The sequence below is a fragment of the Manis pentadactyla genome, chromosome 8, assembly GCF_030020395.1.
Source record: "Manis pentadactyla isolate mManPen7 chromosome 8, mManPen7.hap1, whole genome shotgun sequence".
In the NCBI taxonomy this organism is placed as follows: Eukaryota; Metazoa; Chordata; class Mammalia; order Pholidota; family Manidae; genus Manis; species Manis pentadactyla.
Genome location: NC_080026.1, coordinates 84289510 through 84316696, shown reverse-complemented (window position 1 = coordinate 84316696; position 27187 = coordinate 84289510). Strand labels below are relative to the sequence as shown.

The following is a 27187-nucleotide window of genomic DNA, read 5'->3' as shown; positions in this document are numbered from 1 at the left end:
GCTCTACAATGGTTAATGCCCTTTGTGCTTCTGATGAAAGCGAGCGGGGGGAGGAAGGATCAGGGTCTCCACGTAGGACATCAAACAAGGGCTTTAACTCTCCGGTGGTCAGCTTTAAATAAGGCCTGAGCCAGTTGATGTCTCCTAGCAGACGCTGAAAATCATTAAGAGTGTTTAAGGAGCTTCTCTTTAACTGAATTTTTTGAGTGAGGATTTTATTAGAAAATAATTCAAAGCCTAAAAATAGTTGGGGGGGGTGGACCTGGACTTTTTCTGGGGAAATTTGTAGTCCTCGATCTCGGAGGGCAGTGACTAGCTGTTGACTGGCTGCATAGAGCTGTTGCTGGTCAGGACCGGCAAGAAGAATATCATCCATATAATGGATAATATACAAAGTGGGGAAGAGCAACCTAAAGGGGTCTATAGTCTGGGCTACAAACTTTTGGCAAAGAGTGGGGCTGTTGGCCATTCCTTGTGGGAGAACTCTCCACTGAAACCGGGGAGAAGGCCCTACACAATTGGTAATGGGTATACTAAAGGCAAAACGTTTGCAATCATCAGGATGCAAAGGTATGGAGAAAAAACAATCTTTTAGATCAATTACTAATTTGACATGCCCTTTAGGGATGGCTATTGGAGAGGGAATTCCCGGTTGTAATGCGCCCATAGAGACCATAGTCTTATTAACCGCCCTGAGGTCTTGTAGGAGCCTCCACTTGCCTGATTTCTTTTGGATTACAAAGATTGGGGTGTTCCAAGGGGATGTAGAAGGTTCAATATGTCCAGCAGCCAGCTGTTCCTGCACTAACTCTATGGCTGCATTTAATTTTGTAGTGGTAAGGGGCCATTGATCGATCCAGACAGGAACATCACTTTTCCAAGTAATCTTGTCTGCCTGGAGTGCAGGAGGAGCAACGGCCCTTACGAAAAATGTTTTTCAAACCCTAAACCTGAGCGGTCTATCTTAGGCGTGGCCAGTATCGGGTTGGGATCTCCCTGTTTTAGTTTGCCCAACCCCTGACCAGGGAGGTAACCCTGTGAAAGCATCTGCTGTGTTACAACTTCATTAGGGCTACACATGATGACTTTCATTTGAGAGAGGATATCTCTTCCCCAAAGATTTACCGGCAACCCAGGAACTACGAAGGGTTGAATGAATCCGGTATTTCCTTCTTCATCTTCCCAGTTTAATAACTGTGAGCTCTGTAAGGTGTTTCTTGACTGCCCAATTCCTTGTAGATGGGTCAAGGAAGCGTGTAAGGGCCAGCTGGAGGGCCATGAAGCCTGAGATATGACCGTAGAGTCGGCCCCCGAATCTAAAATTCCTTCAAATACTTTTCCTTGGATCTTAAGTTTAAGAGTGGGGCGTTCTTTAGTAATAGCTTGGATCCAATATAAGTCTGAAGAACCTGGGGTAGAGGAGCCTCGCTGCTTATGAATAGCAGGGTGAGATGTACTTAAAGGGAGGGGGAGCGCCTGCGCAAGGCGCTGACCTTTCATAATGCTGACAGGGCACTGGGGGGCACTAGCAAGAATTTTTATTTCTCCAGTATAGTCATTGTCAACTAAGGAAGGGTGGACAATAAGGCCGTTTATTGTGGTGGAAGCTCGCCCTAAAATTAGAAAATAAGTATCTTTGGGAGGTGGGCCATAAATTCCTGTGGAAATAATTGTAATTCCCTCCTCAGGCGTTAATATTGTTGAGGAGGAGGCACAGAGGTCAAGTCCTGCACTCCCGGGTGTGGCCCGATAGAGGGCGGGAGTGCTACAGCTAGGCTGTTCCCCGAGGCCGGCTGAAATGGAATTGGCTGGGGGGCCCGGGGCTGGCCCCTCAGCCCGTTTCCCTGAAAAGGGGGGGTGAAAGGATTTGTGGTACTGTAAAAAGGATTTGTTGGATTGTTACGGCACTCTTTGGCCCAGTGCCGCCCCTTATGGCAGCGAGGGCAAATACCGGGGACTGACCCAACTCTAGGAGGAGGAGCTGTGGTAGGGCATTGGCGAGCGAAATGGCTTGGCTGTCCACATTTAAAGCAGTTACGCATAGGCGGTGCGCCCCTGGGGAAGGAAGGAGGATAAGAAACCGGGGGAGTTTGAACAGCGGCACCTACAGCTAAAAGGGCTTGGACTTTGGATGTAAAAGGATCGACATCTCTACACATTCTCAGCATTTCATCAAGAGTTTTGTCTCGAGTCTTACCGCGGAGGACGGCTCGACATGCCGAATTGGCGTTTTCATAGGCTAGCTGTTTTACAATCTTATCATTGGCAGCCGCGGAACCAAGGGTCCTTTCGGCGGCCTCTAACAGTCTGCTAACAAATTCGCTATAGTCTTCTTGCGAGCTTTGAGTGATCTTAGTTAGAGGAGTGTTAGCAGTCCCGGAAGCAGGAAGTGATATCCAAGCGCCCAAAGCGGCATCTTTCACTTGAGATAAAAGGCCAAGGGGAAGGCGCTGCTGCCTGGTTTCAGAGATATATCTGCCCTGTCCCGTAAGCTTATCAAAAGTCCAGGACGCTGTTGGGGAATGAGGGTCTTTTACATTGGCAGCAGCGATGGTCTGACAACGGTCAGCAAAATCTGCCTTCCAAGTTAAAAACTGACCACGGGTAAGCACAGCCTGGACTATACGCAGCCATTCACCTGGGAGTAAATGTCCTCCTCGAGACAGCGAATCAAGAACAGAAAGGGTAAAAGGGGCATTGGGGCCATAAGCTTTAACGGCCGCGTTCAGCTCTTTTAAGCTTTTGAAATGGATTTTGTGAAATTCTCTAGGGCCATCAGCAGGCTCGGCCGGCTCTGGCTCAGCCTGCTCCTCTCCCTCACTTTCTATTTCCTGAGCAGCAGGGGCGTCTTCGCCGTCGCTTTTAAGATCGCCCTCTTCCGGACTATGTGTTGTGGAGGTGGGGCCAGAGCGGGCGGAGGCTCGGGTAAGAACAGGAAAGAGCAGTTTTTTAGGTTGTTTATTAGGTTTTGTGGCTGTAAGCGGTTTCTTAGAGAGGTCCCTTTGCGAATATAACGCGGGACGAACTGGTTGGGAGACAACTAATTTTTGGAGATGGCAAGTTATTCTTTGTTCTACTATCTGTGCTATTAGGTCTTCAGTGCTGGTAGGGGGGCTAACAGGACCGGGAGCCGGAGGGGGTAGCGGAGGGGCCGACGGGGGCAAAAAGGCCGGGGCGCAAACATTGGGAGGCCGAATAGGGGGAGTGTAAGAGGCTCCTTTCAAAACTGGGGGTGTGTAAGAAGGGAGGTTAAGCGACGGGGCGGCAAGGGGCCAATCTGGGTTGTTATACTTGGCCGCTTCGTCTTCTAGTTCAGCCGCGTCTCCCGGATCTAAAGGCTCGCCATTTTGGCTCTTAGTCACGACTGGAAAAACTTTTTGTGTATCGACAAAGTCCGAATCTCGAGGGAGAGGCGGATAAGTGCAACATTTGGGAGGGGTATCATGGAGGGCACCGAGCAAAGATGGTATCGGGCTAGGGGAGGGGGATTTAGCCGATTTTGGAGCAGGGGGATCACTCGAAAGAGACAATTTTGAGGCCGCCCGAGATAGGGGGCGGAGGCAATATTCTGCTACTGACAAGAGTTGACGTTTATCAGGGTCAGTATTTTCAACAATATCTCTGATAAGACCCCAATAGGAAAATACTGAAACAGGAACAGAGTCAGGGCCGTTTTTGATAAGATAATCATTTAAATCTCTACCTACTTTCTGCCATTTTTTAGGATGAATTTCGGGGCCATTAATGATAAACCACGGACAGACTTCATCAACAAAAATAAAAAACTTTACCAAGTCTTTCTTTTTAACTCGAACTCCTCTCTCCCTAAGTGAACTTTTTAGGTCTCTTATGAAGACCGCTTCTTTACTTAATTTAGTTCCCATTTTCTTGTAAGGCGGCCGGTACTCACCAGGGACGACGACCTCCGTGAGCGGCGAAAGGCGTCTCCTATTGTTTCATCAAGAAGGGGTCTGCGCAGACGATATCTCACTCGGGGGTCCGCCTGTGAAGGATCTGCACCTCTGGCCCCACGTTGGGCGCCACTTGTCCCGTCCAGCGGGACCTAGTTATTTGTGGGGACGAGGGAGATCCGACCTGAAAGAAAATGGGGGCGAGAGAAGAGCGAAGGCAAGACAATGTTCTGATCAAGCCTTCAAATTTTATTGTAAGACGGGGGTACATATATACTAATGTTCAGGGGCAGAGTGGGCCATAGGATACTTGTAAGCAGGGGATTGGCTGCACAGCAGGGATGGCGCAGCGCGTTACATTCTGATTGGCATATGATAATGGGGAAGGAGGGGGAGAAGAGTATCTCTTGGCGCGCGCGGGCTTTCTTGTTGGCGCGCGCGGGCTCGCAGCTAATCTCCAGGAAGTGAAGCAGGAACCTCATGAACTGTGGCCATCTTGTTGTCTTTGTGTGGCTCCCAACATTGTGCATTTTATCTCGATTTTTTAAAAATCACTATATTCAGGAAAATTAAAACTAAAAAAATATGGCCATTTTGGGTAAGACAACTATTTGGTACTTCTGAAAAAATGTGACTGTTATATGTCTCCTATTAAAGTAATTTTTACTTTTTTTTTCTCAACTTAAAAATTATTCAAATTTTCTGAGATGTTGAAATAAAATACTATAGTGATTGTTTAGCACCTAGATTCAACAGTTAATATTTTGTTATATTTGCTTTCTTTTTTTGGGAGGGTAAACACTAGATTTTATTTAATTTTTAATCAGCTTTATGGTATAGTTCGCATAAAATAAGATTCACCAATTTTAAGTGTATAATTTGATAGTTTTGAGAAATAATACACAAATGTGTAATCATTACTACAATCATTATTGGATTAAATTTTCTCTTTTAGCTTTTTTCATGACATTTAAGTTCTACTTTGTTAGCAAATTTCAGTTGTATAACAGTGTTATCAACTGTAGTCACCATGTTTTATATTTGACTCTCAGACCTTATCTTATAACTAGAAGTTTGTAAAAGCTCTTTACTTATTTATATTTTTTACTGTCCCATTTGAACATAAGTCTCTAACATTGACATTTCATTTCTGAGTTATTCAGTTTGGAACTGTTAAAAACGGGCCTCTAAAAATGTATGTAATTTATAGAGCACATGATATCAGGTTGTTTCACTACTGGCAATGCCAAGTTTACTGACTTGGTTAAAGAGGTGACCACTAGCTTTCTCCAATATAAAGGTAATCTTTCCTCTTTACAATTAGCAAGTGGTCAAAGTACTGTGTAACTGTCTTTGTTGTCCAACAATCTTGAAATGTTTTTAGTGGCCTGATTGCCCTTGCCTGAATCTGTTATTACATTGGAGATTGCATATGTTTTTCTCATACTGGCCTTTGTTCTATATGTATTAACTGGCATTCTTTTGTAAGGAGTTTTTCTTGTCAACTAGGAATGAATTTCAGCCCCTCCTGAAAAGGCAGGATAAATGCTTACTGTTTTAATTACCAATTTTCAGAGTAAAGAGTTGGTATTACATATTGGTATTGTGCTGATATTGGCAATATGTATTGGAATAGTATTAGCCCCTCCAGAAGTAGCAAATGAGTGTCCCGTCTGTTGCTCCCCACAATATTTCCATTAACTAAATAGTTGCTCCATGAGGGGTTCCCCTGCTCTGGGCTAGTTCACTAAGAATTCACTGAGACCGAACAAGTACGACGGAATGTTGGGGGTAAAAATGGGCTCATACCAAGATTTATTCTAAGGGCAGTAGGTAAAGTGCTAGACCCCATCCACCTGTCTCAGTCTCTGGCCCTGGCTTCTGGCTCTGTTCCCCAGGCGCTGCCTCCACTGGTGGCTTGGTCTCTGCTCCCTTCTGCTCTTAGCACCGGGCTCTGCTCTCCCTTCTTTCCTGCTTTCCTCTCTCTAGTCTCCCTTATTTCTTCCAAGCACAGGGCTCCACTCTCTCCTTAAAGCTGTATCAGCTGTAAACAGTTTACTGCCAAGGGGTGCTCAAGCAGGCTAAGTATTACCTCATCATGTATATAGTAGGTGATATTAAGATCAGGTGAGAATCCTGGCCATAAAATTTCCATTTTCCTTACAGAATAGACTTTTATCTATTTAATGCTTTAAATTACTTTGTTCCTAAATATAAGTCAAATGTTTTTTTTACTTACTTTGGAAATTTCTAAGGGACACATGCTATTACTGTATTCTTAAATAATCAGGATCTTTGATAAATGACAACTTTGTATTTTCTGATGTGTAGAGCAGGTAAGCTCCAGGAGAACTTTAAGAATAGTGTTTTTGTTTCAATTTATATTTCTAATGCTGTGACTCTAAGATCTTTTAATTCTTAATAATGTTAAATATTAAATATAAATAAGAGTTCCTTTCTTTTGGTTGTCTTTCTTCTTTCATGATTTAGAAAATAATTTTGCCTAATGCTTTTTTAAAAATGATGTGAAAACATAATTTTGCAGTTGCTAAGATGTATAAATAATGATTCTGTTATTTTGATCACAGGATCTGTTCTCTAACTATAATTCTTGTCCTTCTAAATGATATTTCCTGTAAGGCTAAGTCAATTCATTAATTTTCAGAGGGAGCCATCTGTGGAAATAGTCACATTAAGGAAAGAAAAGCCTAAAAGCTATTCCCCTCCCCTTTTCAATCTGAATCTGAAAGGATGATTTACTTGAAAGTGATTGCTTCAACTTCAAAAAACTTCCCTATGAATGTTGTTGAGCAAGACATTCTCAATAAGGGATTCTTAACTGAAGCCACTGGTTCTCCTATTCATTGTAGAAAGCATTTTATTAGCCATATTTTTATCCATTGCCAGTTGGGTGGGGGTGTAATGGAAAAGAAGTATGGGTCTTTGAGATCAATAGTCTTTTCTTGATTTGAATACCATGCATGATCTCATTTGATGAATGATAAAATCTGTATTAAGCAAGTCAATAACTCTACTTGTTGTGATAGACCTTTGTTAAATTGTCTTGAAATTGCTTTTAACTATTATGTTTATCATGGAACCTAGCAAGCAAAATTATTATGAAGCACATGGTATTTTCTTCTGATTATGTTAGTCCTCTTAATGTCTGAACCCTATCAGCTATGCAGATTGTCCTTTCTTAAATACAGCAAAAATAATTTTTAAATAGCCTTTTCCTTTAGAAATTTATATCTGATTTCATTGACATAAATTGAAAATAATTATAGGACATTAATACTAATCTTACCCAATGCTTAGTTTAATTTCTGGTTGTGCTTTACATATTTTAAACATTCCTTATCATGTATCGTGAAGATACAGTTTCTTTGTCATTAGAATATTACATAAAGTCTAAAACTTTTTTTTAACCTAGCAACACTTTGTCTTCATTCTTGAGTAACAAGGATTTAAACCAAACACCTTTCAAAGAACTAATTTATCCTTACAACAAATTTTTGAGGAGGGTGTGAGTGAAATACTACCTCTGTATTACAGATAAGAAAGCAAGCACTTAGTATTTTGTATTTTATTTAAAAAAATTTTTTTTCATAAAATTTCAAGATAATCTATAAAGGGAATAGTATAAATGAACCCATCTATCCCTTCACACATTACCACCACCATAGAATTATTTTGAAGCAAATCCTAGAGACCACATCATTTTACTGTAAACATTACAATTGTCATAGTTAAGAAAATTTATAGCCATATATATAGCCAATGTATCATCAAAAACCCAGACAGTTTTCAAATTTCCCAGTCTTGTAATTTATTTTAAACAGCTTTTTGAATCAGGATCCAAATAAGGGCCATACATTGCAGTTAATTGATTAGGTCTCTTAAATATCTTAATCTATTGACTTTCATTCTCCTCCCCACCACTCACCCCCTCCTGACACACACACGCATTTCATTTTTTGAAGAAATTGGGCCATTTATCCTGGACAATGTTCCATAGGTCTGGGTTTTGCTGACTGCATCTTCAAGTTGTCTTTTTTCATCTAAATTTGAATCAGGTTTAGGTTTGTTGGTTGATTGGTTAGTAATAATGTATCTTAGAAATTATTGTGTACTTATATTTGGAGACATATAATATGTCTGGGTGTACCACTCATTAACATTCATTGATGAGTATTGCTTAGATCCATTTATTTCATTAGTGATTGCAAGCTGGTGTTATTTTAACATACAGCCTTCATTTATTAGCTAGGAATCCTCTACATCATCAGGTGTTTGGTTGAGATACAATTCTTATAGGAAAGACAGGATAAAGGCTTGATATTTTGCACTTATATACTAGTTACCAAAACAATGAGGTGGTTCCCTGGCATCCTTTAAAGGTGACCAATGAATTAGTTTTTAAATATCATTATGAATTTATGGATTTAAAGACATTTCATGCATCAATCCATTATTGTTATTATTGATGTTCAGATTGCTCCATCTTTGGCTACTGGAAGCCTTTTCAAGGTAACTTGAGTTCTTCTGATGCAATGATCTTGGATTCCCGGTAGAACAAGATGTTCTAGGATCATCCTATATATATATATACTGACCCACGCTCAGAATCAGCTATTTCTCTAAGGAAACCATAAACTGGATACATAGTAGACTTTTAGGGTCATATTGTCAAAAGTAAGTTAAGAAATAATTAATAAATCTCTTCCTGATCTGGTATCTTCCATTTCACAGAAATGGAGAGGTGAAGTACAGTTTTAATTCAAAATAATGAATGACCTAAAGGAAACTTCCTTTGACTTTAGAGTTCATTTTGTTACAATATCAGCTTCTCAGATAATATTGTTACGTATTTTACTTGGCTTTCTCCAGGTACCTACCATCTTATGCTGAGGAACGTTACAGTTTGATATGTGCTGATTAACAATAAAGTAGAGCCAGTCAAGAATTAAAATGGCACAGTGAATAATCTCAGATCTCTCCACAAATCAATAAATATTGACTATAAAGCATTCAAATTAAAAGGTTTGGGATTAGCAAAAGCAAAACAGGAAATTCTAACCTTTTGATAGAACTCTTATCTCAGAACATAAATTTCCTCATCTATAAATTAGAGCTGTATTAGGATTACCCCTATAGTCTGAGTCTATCAGTGTAAAACTTTTTATCATTATCTGAGTTGTTCTTTTCCTAGCTCATTCATATTCATCAAGTATTTTTCAATCACTTAGTGGGTACCAAGCAATAATTTAGGTGGTAGAAATAGTGGGGGCAAAAATACTCAAGTTTCTTTTTTGTACCTGTGAAGGGGATACATCCCTCATCTATACATCCTGTGAACCTACAGTAATAACAGTCCTAAAATTCACCTTGTGTTTTCTAATTCATTCCTTCATTGTTTGAGAAGTGAAATCCTGAGCCCTGTTAATATACTTTGCCTACACCGAAAATCAGCTTGCATGAACTTTCTGACATTATTGGAAACTTTGTTTAATTACTTTTTCTTTGACAAGCAGTTTTTTGGTAGAAAAAAATCCCCATTAGTTAAGTTATTCTGGATGATAAAATATAGAAGTTAATCCAAGTGATCTGTATGTCATCTGCACCTCTTAAAAACCTCTTGTGTTTTGAAAATTTAGCAGTATTTATGGTTACCAGAATTAATAGAGTGTACATTGTACAATATTTATATATTATTGCATTATATTTTCTTAGAAGAATATAAATGATCCAATTCATCTAATTTGCTACATAGCTATTTTCATATAAAATGGTATCTTGGTGTTATTAAAAATCAACATATCCATCTTTAAAAAGTCACACTTAAGAGTTAAATCTATTTTAGGCCTATATACAAATGGTAGTCAGAAGTTTGTATTAAGATGGATTTGAGAGGGGAGAAGCATAATTTCACCAGTAAGATTTCATACTTTATTATTTGGGTTTTTTTAAATACTAGCAGCAATAGAAGGTTTTTCTTCCCATTGTCCCACCCAGTAAGTCAGCCTTCAATTAGTCTTGTAGAGAAGCATATCAAAGATTCTTCCTAGAGTTTACATTATTCTCTGCTAGTGATAATAAGCTTTTTATTTAAAGAAGTTGATTACATGCATTTTTAGTCTCCAAGGATGCCATTTAGGGCACCATTTTTTTTGCATCTGGTAAATAATCACTGAAGAGTTAATTCATAGATATGTATTACCAAGGCATAGGAGTGCAAAAAAACTTCTTTATAAAGTTGCAGTATTGGCCCTAAGTCCATTACAATCCTCTGAAAATGCTCATATTCCCACATTTTTTTAATTACAGGATAGACTGTCTCTAAGAAGTCCTTATACTTTGTGATACTCCAAAGTTTCAAAGTGGTGTTGCTACTTTATACAGCATACACTTTTTCTCATGTGATTTTTGAGTAAGAATTCTTTCCTTTGGAAATAAACTTCTTATGTAGACCCCCTTGTCTGTGGGGGATATGTTCCAAGACCCCCAGTGGATGTCTAAAAACCACTAAACCATACATACTATGTTTCTTTCTATACATACATACTTATGTGAAAGTTTAATTTATAAATTTGGCACAATAAGACATTAACAAAAACTAATAAAATAGAACAATTATAACTATACTGTAAATAAGTCATGTGGATGTGTTCTCTCAAAATATTTTATTGTACTATGTACTGTACTCATCCTTCTTGAGATGATGTGAGATGATAAAATGCCTACGTGATGAAATGAAGTGAGATGAGTAACATAGGTATTATTACATAGTGTTAGGCTACCGCTGGCCTTCTGACAAAATGTTAGGAGGTTCAGCTGCTTCTGAACCATGGTTGACTCAGGGTAACTTAAACAGAAGAAAGCGATACCATGGATAAGGGAGAGCTACTGTATGTAGAGATCATCTGCCCATAGTTACCCATTTTTCACTGGATAGCTTTCCTTCCTAACTCTTTGCTACTTCAGTAATGTCCACAGAGACATCATCATATGTGTATGTCTTTTTTTATGTGTAACTGTTCATAGTCTCTCTTCACTTTATACTGAATGAAGTGAAGAATTTATTCCCACTGTTTAATCAGCTTTTATAACTGCCAGGCAAACACTCTTTTGTACACACTACATACAGTAAGCTTAATTCTGTTCCTCTAGAACTGCTCTGCCCAGTACAGTAGCCACTAGCCACCAGTGGCTATTAGGCACATAAAATGTGGCTGTTCTGAATTGATATGCACTGTAAGTATAAAATACAGACTGGATTTTGGAGACTTAGCAAGTAAAAAGGATGTAAAATATCTCAAAAAATGTTTGTAATTACATGTTAATATAGTACTTTGGATATGTTAATCTATATAAAATAAGTTATTTAAAATAATGTTACAGTTAATTATTACGTAATTATTTTTACCAGTCTCATCTTCTTTAATGTTATTACTAAAAAATCATATATTACATATGTGGCTCGCATGGTATTTCTAATGGACAGCATTTCTCTAGCGTAATGTAATATCAATCATTATCCAGGCAGCCACATCCTTTCTTTGCAGTAGGTAGTAGATAGTCCTGTTCAGACATTTTTCCACAAGGTTCCTTGGAAACTATGTGTAGTTGCTAGCTTGTCATGTGGCATCGCCATGTCTGTGTGTAACTAGGTTGTCCCACAAATAAGCATCGACACAGTGTTCTACCTAGTATTATCCAGATAAAAGGTTCAGGCTTTCGGCATGAGTGGAACCACTGTCTTTGTTGTAGAGTGCTACATTCAGCACTTAAAAAAAAAACCCTCCATTAGGAGGGTTATATTACTTTATGGATCTTTAGCTATGAGCTTTGTAAATGAATTTTACATGTGAAATAAATGTTAATGAGGAAAACCTGTTTTGCTGCAATAAACCCTAAGATACCATGTTACTGCTTTAACTGATAACCCTGTATATTATGTATGAATATTAGAATAAGAAACATACTTTACTGATTCTTCTATTTTATTACTGTTAGAAATATAGTTAACATAATTCATATTACACTTATGACATGCTGTACTTGTTTAATTGCAAATTGTGAGATGTATATAAAAGAAAGCAAACCCTGAGACTGAGAGATCAAAACAGAGGTTGTGTTTTAATCTCCTGTGAATTAACATAAGTGCTATATGTAGCATACTTTGAAACATTACTCAGTATTTTTAATATAAAGCATTTTTTAAAAAACATTCTAGATTTTGGTTTGAATATTGAAAGTTCTCTAAATTACATATTTTAAATTTCAAATGAACAGCAATAAAATTATAATTGCATCTGGTATAAATATGGCAGCTAAGCAATAAAACATTTATTTGATCATTACAGAAACATTTTCTTGTAAAACACCAATTTTGTCTTAATTTTTAGGAAACCAGAATTCGGGCAATGAATAAAGATGCCAAAAAAAGAATCCTTAGTTTCTCTGTCATCAACCCTGTTGCTGGACAGGCTGTAACTCATATTTTTACAGCTGACAACAGAGAAGATCTTCAGAAGTGGATGGAGGCCTTCTGGCAGCATTTCTTTGATCTTAGTAAGCTGATGTTTGGATTTTCTAATAGTATATTCATGTTGTATGAAAGGATGCACATAGCAATCTAAATATTAAAATATTATAATCTTATAGTTTATATCAAGAATTTTTATGCTCTTGAATAAAATGGTAGTATATCATCAATACATGGATGCTTTTTTTTTCTCAACTTTCCTATAGTGCCTGACTGACTATAGTATATTCTATCATTGAATTCCTAGTATCCCTCCCTCTTACTTTTAAGTTTCCCTGGTACCTAAAACAATAAGACCACATTTCCTTTAAATATTAGGTTTTAACTAAAGGCAGTGTGTTTGATCAAAGGGATAAGAAACCATTTGAGTAGTAAAAACCTTCTGTAGGATTGTGATGATACTAAAATATTGAAATGTTCAGAAGAAGACTTATTTTTATGTAACCTATTAACTCCATATTCGTTATAATATTATGTTGATCATCATCCAAAGGGATCTTTTTTAAAGATCTTTCAGTTTCAATAATACAGTCCAATGACATGGAAAAACAGTGTGATATTAATGTAATAGAGTTGTAGTATATAAAATATGTGAGGTTCTAATATTCTCAATTTAAGGAAGAATTTTATCGACAGGGAAATACTGAATTGTATATTGAAAATGTAGGCTCTTGATAACAGTAATTTCTAAGCAAACTAAACATACTGTTAGATTGAACTAGTATTTTTATGTCTTTAGGATGCTTTTTCTAGAGAATTACAAAGTAGAGCCATTTTCAAACAACAGAAAATAATTTCTGCATCTCCTTGAAATAATCCTAGATGATTTTAAGGCTTCTTACAGCTGATTTCAGGAACTCTATAAAAGGGTTAATACTTGCCATCCTCAGATTAATTTTTATAAACCTACTCTGACCCACTGACTGGTAAAGTATTACAGTGATGGTTGGGGAGAGGGCAAAAAAGGTAATTAAATTTATTGATTACCTTCCACATACCATATGGCTTCATTTATTTCTTATAACAACCCAGCGAGGAAAAAATTATTTCCCTTTGCTCTAGAGATGAGAAAATTAAGGCCAAAAGAGGTTTCTACCTTACTGCAGGGAACTACAGGATTCTCTCCATGGCCCTTTTGGACTCTTTAAGGATGTTTTCTTTATGTTATCCCTAGACACTCAATAGATGTTTCAATATTTGTTTCATGCTTATCAGCACTCACTGTGTTTCTTTATTTAAAATTTCAGTTGATCTTAGGTTTATAACTTAAAAGACAACAGCTTCCTTTGATTTGCTGATCACAGCTAAAATTTTAACTGCTTTCATAAGTGCCTAGATTTAGAGAGTCTGTCTTATAAAGGACTCTATTATTTTTAGAAATGATTTTGGTATTCTATAATTTTTATGTCTATAAAACAGGAAGAAGGGGTAATGGGAGATAAAAATGCTAAAATATTATAGTCTGGATACCAACTGCTACTGGATGGTCTAATGTTTTTATTCTCCAGCTTATACACAATAATTTATCATGCACAGTGGGGAGTTGGAGGGATAAAAATCTAATGACATTTTTGTACTGCCAAAGTAATAAGAAAGTGATGACAACTCTGGCCTGGCTACTTCTTTAGTGTTTTAAGTTTTGGGGATAAAACCTGCCAGTCTATCTAGTTTTTAAGTATAAATTCTATTACATTTGCACTTTAGAATTCCTTGTGTAGGAAAATATGAAGCAATGATGGAATGTTTATCCTAATAAAGATTGACTTGTACTTTAAATTTTTTACCTTACTAGTGTAAGTGGAGCCTCTTGTCATCTTAGGTGAAATGTGATAGGTAGGGCAAAGTAGAGGATAGGTATTTAGGCCAGAATAAAATAAGAGTAATTTAATATTTAGAGAAAATTTCAATTATTTAACTACACTGAAGAGTAGAAAATCAGGGATACAAGCTGATTTCAGAACTCTATAAAAGGATTGTAATTGGGATAGTTAGAAATTGTGAGAAACATTAATTGAATTAGGTCTGTTTAGTCTGTGGAAGAGCAGCCCGAGGAGAGGAGGTTGGGAAACAAGGGGGATGTAATAGCTAATTTTTAATATTTGAGAGCTCACAAGTATGTAAAAGAGAAGCGACACTTGTTCTGGATGATCAAAGAGGATAGAGCTAGGAATGATGAGTCCAAGGTAAATTTTTTGAGAAATATTTTATAACATAAACATTGAGTTACATAAGTAGCTTAGTATAACAGATCATTCTGACTGAGAACATTGTAACAATAAATATTATTGTGGGAAACATCATATAGATTTCATGTGAATAAAACATATCCATTTACTATTTCATAGGGCCTTTATTTTTATGAGAGCTTATTAATATCATGTGTATCTGTGCCTACTAACTTACTCACTGGTAAAATAAATGTTTCCATTGTGAAGCCTTGACCAGTGAACGTCCCACATTTGTACATCTGACTTCAGTAACACCTGGGATAATGTGACTTTATATTCCAATTTTCAGCATGATTAGTATTCTGCTACAAGTTTAACAATGAAAACTTTTCATCTATCAATATAGAGAAAATACTGCACTTTATAATTTGTCTTAAGATATGACAGAGAAATGTTTGCTAGTTTAAAATGTTTCATTATTTTTCCATTAGATAAGGCCTTTTTTTTTCTGCCCCCAAGAAAGGAAAGCGGGCTTTTATATATTTATCTTAAAAAGGAAGTAGAGGGGAGGAATAAGTTATCAGATCTCAGATCCTACTAGATTTAAATGCTGCAGACCAACCTTTGTAGCCTTACACTCAAGTTTTCATTCCTTTTATGAGTTGCTGTGGTGGTTATTTTGAAATTTTTATCATATTCTATACTTAGCATTGTAATAAGACATACTAAAATGTTTTTTATGTTTCTTAACTGTTTAAGGTGATGGATTTAAAATTTATGCATATTACCATGGCAGTATATTAGACTTAAAACAACAAAATGAATACATGTTTTGACTAAACATGAAATATCTTTAATTTTTAAGCCATGGAAAATACTTATAAGTTGAATGTTGAATATGGAGATTGAGAATTAATAAAACAAAAATACAGATCATAAAAATCATTCTAAGACGTCACATATGTGTATTACATTTACTTTTCTACTGACATAAGATAGAATATAAGAATGGGGAACTTCAATTACTCATAAATATATAGACTCATAGTTTCTAGCACAGTTGTTATCCAGCATGCAGGTGGACAATAAATATGGAAAAACTAAATTTTGTTTATATCTACTCAGGAGAAGTAAATCTGAACTTTAGTTTAAGATGAAAATAGTAAAACATAATTGAAAGAAAGATTATGTTGTCTATACTTTTAAATTTTAACTTAATAATTGAAACATCATATTTAAGTATTTTTTTATTTTGAGTGCCTGATGGCTTTATTTGAAGTGTCCCTCCTGAAATAAATTAGATCCAGTTAGAATTTTGAGTGATATGTATTTATAGTAATAGGCTTTTACATACCTTTTACTTAAGTGAAAACAGCATTTTTCTAGAGCTATATGATTTTCATCTTGATAATCATCTTGAGAAGATTATTAAGTAAACAATTCTCATTTCTTAATTAGAATTTTCAAAGTAAAAACAGGTTTTGAGAACCCCTACTCCTTTACATGTTTTTCTACTTCCTCCTAGGTAACTATTTCATTTGATTTTTATCTTTCAACCGTCTTAAACACTGGATGTTTTTATTTAACACTTAAAAGAAAAAGACTTGTACAAACTTTTACCATGAATAGAAATTTTACTTACTGACCATTTATGAAATAGTACAATACTTAATAGCCTGAGATCTTAGCCTAATATCTGAACATAGAACTTTTATTTTTTAAATGATTACTTTTATGCACAGACTTGGGCTATGAAATTATGAATAGTGTTAGCTTTTTGTCGCTTTCTTAAGGCAGTGCTTTATAAATTCTGTTATTTTTCAAAGCAAAAAATGTGTTGATATCTATTGAAAATGTCTTCATATGTATGTTTTAAACTAGCCTGCCTTTTTCTGTCTTTCTTAGGCCAATGGAAGCATTGTTGTGAAGCACTTATGAAAATTGAGATTATGTCACCACGGAAACCACCTTTGTTCTTGACAAAAGAGGCGACCTCAGTCTACTATGATATGAGTAAGTGGGGTTTGTCTTTTCTAAGCTGCAGGGTAAAAACAGCATTGTCCATACTCAAGCAGCTTATTCTGTTGACATTAAAATGCTAAAATTTTCAGAACACAGTCAAAATGAATGAAAAAAGACCATGATTATAGATTAAGGAATTCATATTTAATAGATGAATTAATGCAAAATTAATGAATACACATTTTTCTTAGTTTGAATGCTTAAGATCAAACAAAAATATTAAGGCTTCAAAATTAGTAAGTGTGCACTGAAAGTAAATATTAGCTGACTAGCTGATGGAAATTCTGAAAATGTAAACTTGTGGATTCTAAAATGTAATCATGTTCAGTGATTTTTTTTTTCTATATTTTATTTAATTTGTGCTAAAGTAGCATTGGTAAATGAATATTAATAAATGAAAGCTTTCATCTCAGGCCAAAATAATTGGCCAAGTTTAATACTCTGGAAATTTTTTAATTTCTAGACCTCATTAATATTCCATTTTCCCATACTCTGAAGAGTATTTATTTATCTTTATAGGATTACCTTATTGAAAAGTGTTGTGAACAAGCACAAGTCGATGATAAATTCTAGTCTGTTTTACCACCAATGTCCCTGTACTTACCAATACTTTAAAATGATAGAGTAAAAATGATATATTTGGATTTACACATTTGAAAATACCAGTGATGCATTTAATAGATTTTTATCTCTGTTTTCTTATTTTTCCCAAGGAACATTTCATCCAGCATCCTTATCACCAAAATGATATCAGAACTTCACTTCACTAGAGTTTTGATTTTGGGTTTTTTTTCTCTATTAACAAAGACTTTGCTGGTATACAGGAAAGAATACTTACCCAGTTATATTTTTCCCAGTTTACACATCAGGTTTTTATAAAAAGGGAATCTACTCTTACCTAGAAGTTAGAATGGATTTTGAATCCAAGAAAAGTTACTTAATAAATATGTAATCTATAGAATTGAAAAACCTCCTGATATAATTCCAGTCCTTTGAAATCTGGATTTTACTCATTTATTTAGGAATGTATTTCTGTGTATTTATGTGTGTGTATGTGTGTGTGTGTGTGTGTGTGTGTGTGAACATGCAGTGCTATTGGTTTGCTTATTTTGACAAGTAAATGCTTGTTAAAAAAAAAACAAACGCTTGCCTGTATTACTCTGTTTTTATGACCATTATAGAAAGCATATTGGTTTGGAAAATAATAACTTAGGTAATGTGTGTACTGCTTTTGAATTCTCTCCCATGTGTTCTTTCTTAAAATTATTATAGGCATTGATTCACCTATAAGACTTGAAAGTTTAACTGATATAATACAAAAGAAAATAGAAGAGACAAATGGACAGTTCCTTATTGGACAGCATGAAGAATCCTCACCACCTCCTTGGGCTACACTCTTTGATGGTAATCATCAATTGGTAGTTCAGAAAAAGGTATTACCTCCTCCAAGCAAGCTGTTCCATGAGGGGAAAGGGAAAAAGAGACGAGCTCCCCTTCCTCCTCCTGATAAAACTCCATTCAGCTTAGGCACACAGAGCAACACAGATAAGTTGGTTAAGGAAAACTGGGAAAAAACAAGTGTATCTCAGACCTCACATTTGGACACCAAATTATCAACCCTAATGCATCACTTACAGAAACCAGTGGATGCTCCTCGAAAACCTTCCTTCCAGGAAAACTAGTTTAACTGATGGTGAACACACAGACACTAAAACCAGTTTTGAAGTCAAGCCAGTGCCAGCCCCAAGGCAGAAATCTATCAAAGACATTTTGGACCCTAGATCATGGTTGCAGGCACAAGTATAGAAAACCCTTAATGTGGTAAGCATTTAACAGCATCTATAACTGTGAGGCTTAATTCAAAAGCACTACAGATGTAGTAATATATAATTATGTAGGTAAATATAATGATTTGCATCAATAATTAATGATCTATTAGGTATTTAAAATGTTTTATAATGAAGAAATGGATTTCTCTTTTACTTTTGATTTTCAGAATGTGAGTAATTTCCCCAGCAGAGTTCAAGAGGCAGTTTTTAGACAATATCCTAATGGTTGGAAGGGTTAATTTATTCCTAAATTAGTACCAGGCAATGAACAAGCACTAGGCTGAAGAAAGCATTAAACTTTCTTTGGGTAGAGACTGTCTAGTAATTTAAAATGTGTTAAATATGAGTCATGTTCTCATTGTGAAAATTTTAATACTAATGGAATGTTTCAAAAGTTTTATTCAAACCACAAATTATAGAATCCACCCAAGAAAATTTCTTCTTAGCATTCTGGAATTCTCATCTAATGGTTCACTGGCTCTCATCTATTGTTTAGCTCACTAGTTAACTCACTGACCTTTCATATTCCTGGGATAAATTCTAGAATATTAAATTCTTCATCTTTAAAGAGATTTTGAAATGTGCTATTCAGAGTTGTTTCCTTGATGAGCCTTGAAATCCTATTGAAATTAACTCTCATAAGTGAAGCATAACATTTATTAGTTTAGAGAAAAGATAGAAGAAATGTTTTTACTTCCACTTTTCTGTGCATGGTGCTAATTTCCATTGTGACATTGAAATTTTGGTAAGTGAGTAGCTGATTAACACCTTAAAATTCATTTAATACTTATTTAAAAAGCCGGTGGCTGAATCAAAAATATCAGAAAAGTTGGCCATGATGATAATTTTCAGAATTAATCCTTTTAAAAAAGTTTAATTAGATTTCCTTTTTCTAGTAAGGGTTGATGTCTGCTATTGATATTATTCATTAAAAGCCATATTCTTCTAACAATAACATTGGAATCATTTCCATAGGAGGTAATTTCCATAGCAACTAATCATAGTGACCCAAGCAGGATTATTAAATCAAGTGGGGACTAAATAGTAAGAGGATGAATACCTTAAAGGAATAAGAAATCCATTTTTTATAATAATACTTCTTATAAACAAGAGCTGAACAGTTTTAAAAATCTAATCAGAATTTCCAAATAAAACAGTTTTCCATAAGGTGTCAGCAACAGCACTAAAAATCTCATATCACGCTGAATCTTAAATGTCATTGCAAGCAATACAAATACAATAATTAGATTACTGCCCTGTGTATAACCTCTAGAGATCTTTCTAAAGCTCATAAGAACTCTATTTGGATCAGAACTACATTATCATAAAGTAAAACAAACACTTGATAAACTACAACGTTAATTTAAATGGAGCCTTTCATCATTTTTAGGTAGCAGCCTCTTTTCATTTATATAGAATGATGCAACTACCAGGTTTCTTTTGTGTTTGCACAGGACTCCTAGTAGGAATTAGAACTCAAGGGAGTAGTGATACAAAAGGTCTCTTGTGACTGGAGACACCAGGATAGACATAGTATTTGATAAGAAGGAAGTCCTACATGCTTGCCTGATATCATATAGAGGCAATCACATATATGAAAACCTAAAAAGGTAGGATTAATTTGTTTTTTTCTAATGTGAAAGTTCTTGTAAATTTCTGTTGTGATTGCCAATTTAGTAAATGATGTATTAAAAATCTAAAGTTTTGATAGTATTTGAATTTTTGTTTATTTTTGAAACCTCAGTTTTTGGCATCATGACTGTCCTTGCCACTAAATTATTGAGCTAGAGGATGCTGCAGGCGAAATTGTTTTTGAAACCAGCATCTAAACATATTTTTTTGTTGTTATTGGAACCTTCCTTATAACAAACCAGTGTTAAAACTTCCAAATTATATTATCATTTTTGCTCATGTGTATTATCTAAATAAAGATTTAATTTGTACAGGAAAAAGAATTTATGCAAACTGAAATTACCTAGCAATTGTGCCCTTGGTGGGGAACTTTGAAACAAGGCTGAAGCCCTTTTTCCTAAAACCATTTTATGTGAAGCCTGACCAAGGACCTCCTTCTCCTCCCAAAATTATTCAGGATGTCTCAGGAGGGCCCATCTCGCTGTATGTCACACAGCCTTTGAAATCAGGCTAAAGTCTTCAGCTGCACTTCCCTGACGTCGTGCTTTCCTCCTAAAAGATATAACACAAAGTTGGGGTTTCCTTCTTCCCTCCTTCCCTCCCTTCTTTCCTTTCTCCTTCCTTCCTTCCTTTCACAGTTAAAAAAAAGCTGAAAATGCGAAGTTAAACACTTTGTCAAAGAGTTTGTGAAAAAAAAGTATTTGTTTTCTTATTTCATAAGCCAGAAATTTATGACAGAGAAAAATATGCTATGTAATAAAAGACGTTTCAGGTTTTTATGAGCTGGCTTTTCACATTCCTTGTTTGTCTTTTTGTTTCTTGATATATGAAGACTATAAACTTGAAACAAAGAGCTGTCAGATTTGATAATAATATTATAATTGGAGAAACATAATAGAAAGAATATATATTTTATGATGTAATTCTGATGACCTGAAGATAATGTCTTAGAAATTACATTTACATTTCAAGCTCTGGGATATAAATTACAATAGCATTAAGAATAGTAAATTATCTTTAGTTGTTACCTAGTGGTGAGTTTTTTATTTAAACATCTTACAAGGACAAAGGCATTTTGTTATTAAAAATGCACACCCCCTAAGGAAAACAGTCTTTCAAAATATCAGGCATGCCAACTGTTGGAGAGTTTATTAAATCTTTCTTAACTGTCTGCATTGCCCCCTGACTTCTTTTAAATGGATGTGCATGTGTGTGGAAAACTAAATCCATTTATTATAAATGCCTTATCTTTACCCTTTAGGATCCTACTAAATGCATTTTACCTGGTACTATTTATTAAAAATGGAAGCTTCCTTGATTTAGAGACAATTCATGTAAGGTAGGTAAAGCAGTTAAGTGTTTCCTTAGGCTCATGTTCAGCATCTCAGCCTCCTACTGAGAAGTTAATTAATTCAGTCCAAAATGAAATTATAGGGCATTTTGATGCTATTTATGTTAAATGCCATTTGAATGTAATCACCTGTGTTACCATGAATAAGGAACAACCGTACTAGATAGATAGACTGTTGTACTATGAACAAGAGAAGTGCTTTGGCATGAAAAATATCTGTCCCTGTGGTCAGAATTTATCAAAACTCATTGTCTTTTAAAAGAGTGGATTATTGAACATTAATTAAACTTTGACTGATAACCATTTGCATTCTAGTAGTTTTCTTCATTGTTCCTATTATTAAACTATAATATGGAGTTGACTTTTTGCATTTAATGTTTCAAAGACATTACTGTTTTAAATGTTTGCATGTTATATGTTACTGCTTTATTGCTAATAATAGTTACATAACGGGTTTGTTATGGATCATGCATATTCTTAGTTAACACTAGAAAAAATGTTATCTTTGATTTTTTAAAGACAAGATTGCATTTGAAAAGATCGTAGGGTGTGTTATTTTTTTATAACATGCTTGTATAATTGGCATTGTTTGTAACTTTTATCTTTTAATTAAATATGGGTCAAGCTTCTGGATTAAAAAGTATTATATAGATGTCTATTTTTTAAAGTACCAAAGATTGGTACGAAAGTCAAGGTCATTTGCTTAAAACTTCTATACATTAAAAGGACTGATTCATGTAGAAATTTTCTAGCTGTTTTCTTAAGGTATCCCCTGTGGGCTAGACTGATGGAAGTAAAGTCTTGTGAAATCAGTTTAATCAGAGACATACTCCATAATAGCTGGTGCTAATTATTATAAGACTACATTTAATAGCTTTGGTATAACTAACATTTATGAAAATGTTTGTATAGAACCCTTACAGTGTACTCTTAAAAGTCCACATATGTTACCTTAGTTTTAGGTTAGTGATACAGATTTTCCCTAAGAGTGTAAGTCATTCTTGAAAATAAATTAGGGACCTAGGATACTCAGTTGCTGTTAGCCACAAGGAGATTCCTTCTTTTAATGCATTTCCTTCAGTGATTGCCATGGAGCACCTCAGGGGAGGGTGAGAGAAGTGTGCAATCCTGGCTCGGTTTTATTATTTCAACATTTTATTTCTAAATCTGTAAAGTGGCCAGAAATATTTAACATTTCTTTTTAGAAAAAAACTACCCTTCTTCTGAGGAGAGAGGCCTACTAATCAATGTGCTGATAAGCAAAGTACCTTAAGTTTCAATTAACAAAAATTAAACTATTATGGAAATATTAACAAACATTTTAATTTATCTGAATATAGGAAAAAATACCAATCCTGGCATGTTTGATAATTGCAGAGCTAGGCAAAACTGTTCCCAATCTTAACTGAGAATTATGTTTTAAATTGCAGCAGCTTGCCTTGAGAGATATGATAATTTCTTAATGTAACTACTAAAGGAGAATTGAAAAAATCTTGTATATACATAATTATGCTGTGTCATAAACATGTTTCATAATATGAAAATAGATTGTTTCTTTTCTAAAAAGAAATGTTAAGTATTTCTGGCTACTTTACAGATTTAGAAATAAAATCTTGGAAATGGATACTTTTCTATGTCATATTGTTATTTTTTATGTTTGTTTACTCAAAAGAAAACATTTCTTTTCTGTGACTGGATACATTTTTGTTGAATTTAGCCACCTTAAAAACATATATTTTAACTTGTAGCAATTTTAATTTTATGTTAAAGGGGAGAAAGTATTAAGAAGAGTTATCCATCCATTTACCTCAAGCATTAAAACATACATGCTTTATACATACAAAGTATAAAATTATTGATGCACATACATACATATACATATGCATTCATGCATATGTTCTATTAAGTCTTCAATCCAGATATTTTCAATTAGTCTTAAAAGATTCTTTTACAATGTGCTGCCAGGGCTAGCAGAATGCAAGTCCATTCCCCTCTCCACAGCTTACAGAAGGCATCACAGCCCAGCTCCTCTCTGTCCCCCGGCTACTAAGCACTTTCCTCTGGCTGCTCTCCTCTTTTGGACAGTACATCGACAATCTGTGCAGTTTCTGATGGTTCATCATTTTCTTGTGCTATTCTCTTTGCCTGGAATGTCTTTCCTCCCTCTTCATGTAGGCTTCCCTCAACCGACCATCAGAAAACTTTATTCCTTCTTCAAAACAGTATCACCTCTAAATTCACCAAGACTCATGCTCTCTTCAACTTCTCCACCTACGTAGAGTTACACTCTTTCCTTGTCCCTTATATATCCTCTATTTCTAGTCTAATCCCTTGTTCATATTTTTATATTTCCCTATGTAATTGTTTTTTGAATTTGCCCCCACATAACAAATTACCATAAACTTACCAACTTAAAAGACTACACATTCATTATCTCACATTTCTTTAGATCAGAAATCTGGATGGGCTCCAGTGCATTCTTTGCTTAGGATTCCACAAGGTTAATATCACAGTGTCTTCCAGGCTGGGCTCTAATTTGGAGGATCTGGGAAAAGTCTGCTTCCAGGCTTATTCAGGTTGGCAGAATTCAGCTCCTTATGCTTGTGTATTGGCCAGGGTCACTGTCAACTCTTAGAGACTGCTCTCCAGCCCTTGTATGTGACCCCCATCAGTCTTCAGAGCCAGCAACAGTTCATTAAATCTGGCACATCTTATCTGATATGTGGAGGATTTGAATCTGTCTCATTCAAATCTGACTTTTCCATCCATTACCAGCTGTAGAAAACTGTTTTTTAAGGGCTCACGTATTTAGATGTAGCACACTAGGATAATTTCCCTTTCAATTAATTGAAAGCCCACTGATTAGTAGCCTTAATTACATCTGGAAAAAAATCCCTGTTGCATATAATACAATCATGGGTATTTATTCATAGGGCAGGAAATCTTGGGGTGCCATTTTAGAATTCTGCCTACCACAAGTTAGAAAAACTTTTCAAGGACAGGGAGCATGTCTTAGTTGGCCTTATAACCCTGTCATAGTGTCATGATAATGAGGGAAGATTATTGGGTATTTATTATACGTAAGGTATTGTGCTAAGTTCATGAATTAACTCATTTAATCCTTGCCAAAGCCCTCCTATTAACCCCACTCAATAAATGGAGAAGACTTGCCCTGGTACATACTGCATGGTAGTTAAGAGTATGAATTCTGAAATTAGACCTGGATTAAGTTCTAGCCCTGACATTACCTAGCTGAATGATTTGAGGCTGGTTTTTTTCTTTTTTTTAACTTCATCTAAGTTTCAGGTTGTTTTATTTTTAAACTTTAAAATAAAAATAGTACCTATCTTATAGGATAGTACTCTATAGTAGGCACTATTGGGGTTTATAAGATTAAAGAGAATGCTTAGTCTTGAAATGTTCACATTCTAGCTGGTGGAATCAACCATATTAGAGAATACAGAGAAAAATTACTGCTTGAACTTGTCTCCCATATATCTAACATAAATACATCTATACAGACATTGTAAACAATCCCTACTGTCATTAGTAAACTTAAGAAATTAGTTAAAAAGATTAAATAATACAATATAAAAACTAGTATAGCACAGGTAAGCACCTAATTTTAAGTGCTCTGAGAGATCAGTGATGGGTATGAGAACTTTTACAAAGCAAATTTTCACTAAATGCAAAAGGCCTTGTATCTTTTTTTTATTATTATTAAGGTATCATTGATATATACTCATACGAAGGTTTCACAAGAAAAACAATGTGGTTACTACATTCACCCATATTATTGCATTCCCCCCATACCCCCTTGTAGTCACTGTCCATAAGTGTAGTAAGATGCTATAGAGTCACTACTTGTCTGGTCTGTGCTACACTGTCTCCCGCATGATTCCCCACACATGCCATGTGAACTTACCATAATACCCCTCAATCCCCTTTTCCCTCCATCCCCACCCACCCTCTCAACCCTCCCCTTTGGTAACTGCTAGTTCCTTCTTGGAGACTGAGGCTGCTGCTATTTTGTTCCTTCAGTTTTGCTTTGTTGTTATACTCCGCAAATGAGAGAAATCATTTGTCTTTGTCTTCCTCTGGCCTGACTTATTTCACTGAGCATAATACTCTCTAGCTCCATCCATGTTGTTACAAATAAATGATAGGATTTGTTTTTCTTCTTATGGCTGAATAATATTCCATGGTGTATATGTACCACCTCTTCTTTATCCATTCATCTACTGATGGGCAGTTAGGTTGCTTCCATTTTTTGGCTGTTGTAAATAGTGCTGCAGTAAACATAGGAGTGCATATGTCTTTTTGAATCTGAGATCTTGCTTTCTTTGGGTAGATTCCTGGGAGTGGAATTCCCGAGTCAAATGGTATTTCTATTTTTAGTTTTTTGAGGAACCTCCATATTGCTTTCCACAGTGGTTGAACTAATTTACATTCCCACCAGCAGTGCAGGAGGGCTCCCCTTTCTCCACATCCTCACCAGCATTTTTTGTTCATAGTCTTTTCTATGTTGGCCATCCTAACTGGTGTGAGGTGATATCTCATTGTGGTTTTAATTTGCATTCCCCTGATATTTTAGTGATGTAGAGCATCTTTTCATGTACCTGTTGGCCATCTGAATTTTTTCTTTGGAGAATTGTCTGTTCATATAAAAGGCCTTGTATCTTTACCATTAAAATAATGAGTGAAGCAGTGCAAAACTATGTATTATGAATAATTTGGTATGATGTGAGAACAAGCCATAAGAGGAAGATTTTTTAAACTAAGAGAAAAAAGTAAAATAGAAGTTAGTTTATCTGAAAAGTTCCTGGAGGAGTTTATTTTACAGCTTTCAAATTTAAGGGCGATAAGTAGTCAAGAAGTTGTAGAAAGGAATGGACTGTATAGGGCAGAGAGCCTATTGGTAAGGCAGGAAACAATAATGCCAGTTCAAGAAAAGAAAACGAATTAACCAAGTAGAAATAGTTGACATCAGGACTAGAGTTGTTGGAGTCAGTGGAAAGAGCACTCAATCTGTGATTTGGGGAAACTGGATCCTATTCCTTGTTTGCCATTAACTAGCCATGTTGCCATGGGCAAGCTTTTTATTCACCTGTTTAACTTCCTTATCAGTGAAACCACTGGAAGGGCTGTCAGTGCTTGTCTCAAACTCATCTGGAGAGCCCTCAGCTGCTGCACTGATTCCCTCAGAGGTGACAGCTGGTGGGGGCAATGCCAAGTGAGCAAGCCTCTGGCTCTCCCTCTCCTGATTCAGCTAGAGCAGCTCCAAGTTAATCTGTTGTATGTTTTAACCCCTTTAATAAGGTAGTATTGTAACAATCACCATTGTACAGATGAACAATTAAGTAACTTATCCAAGTTCTTATGGTGAGTGGGACAGGATTTGAACCTAATCAGTCATGATCCAGAGTGAGTAACTCAACCTCCTCATTTTACTAACAACTTGTAATAAATGTGAAATAGCAAAAAAGCATTGAGAGCAAGCTTTGCCAGGCTAGCCTCGAAACTCTACTTCCCTAAGGATGTGGTCACCTGGTATATCCCATATCCCTTTGTATTAAAGCCCAAATGAAAATCCATTTCATTCAAAATTAGATCAAGCCTATACTATTCTGGGCAAGATGTCTGGCCCCGGAAGGCATCTAGGAGGGAAGGTTTGGGTATATGTAAACCTGTCTCTACTACCAGGCTGTGGAAAACATTCTAATAGA

General features: G+C 35.6%; 1 protein-coding gene across 1 annotated transcript in view; it reads left to right on the top strand.

Moving 5' to 3' along the window:
* Positions 1 to 22101, top strand: part of RTKN2 (rhotekin 2) — a 91354-nt gene extending 69253 nt beyond the window's left edge. Inside the window, 4 exon segments of the mRNA XM_036895093.2 lie at positions 12320 to 12485; positions 16533 to 16640; positions 17922 to 18309; positions 18311 to 22101. Coding sequence (XP_036750988.2) covers positions 12320 to 12485; positions 16533 to 16640; positions 17922 to 18309; positions 18311 to 18455 — 807 coding nt within the window. The 3' untranslated portion in view covers positions 18456 to 22101.
* The last annotated feature ends 5086 nt before the right edge of the window (positions 22102 to 27187 follow it).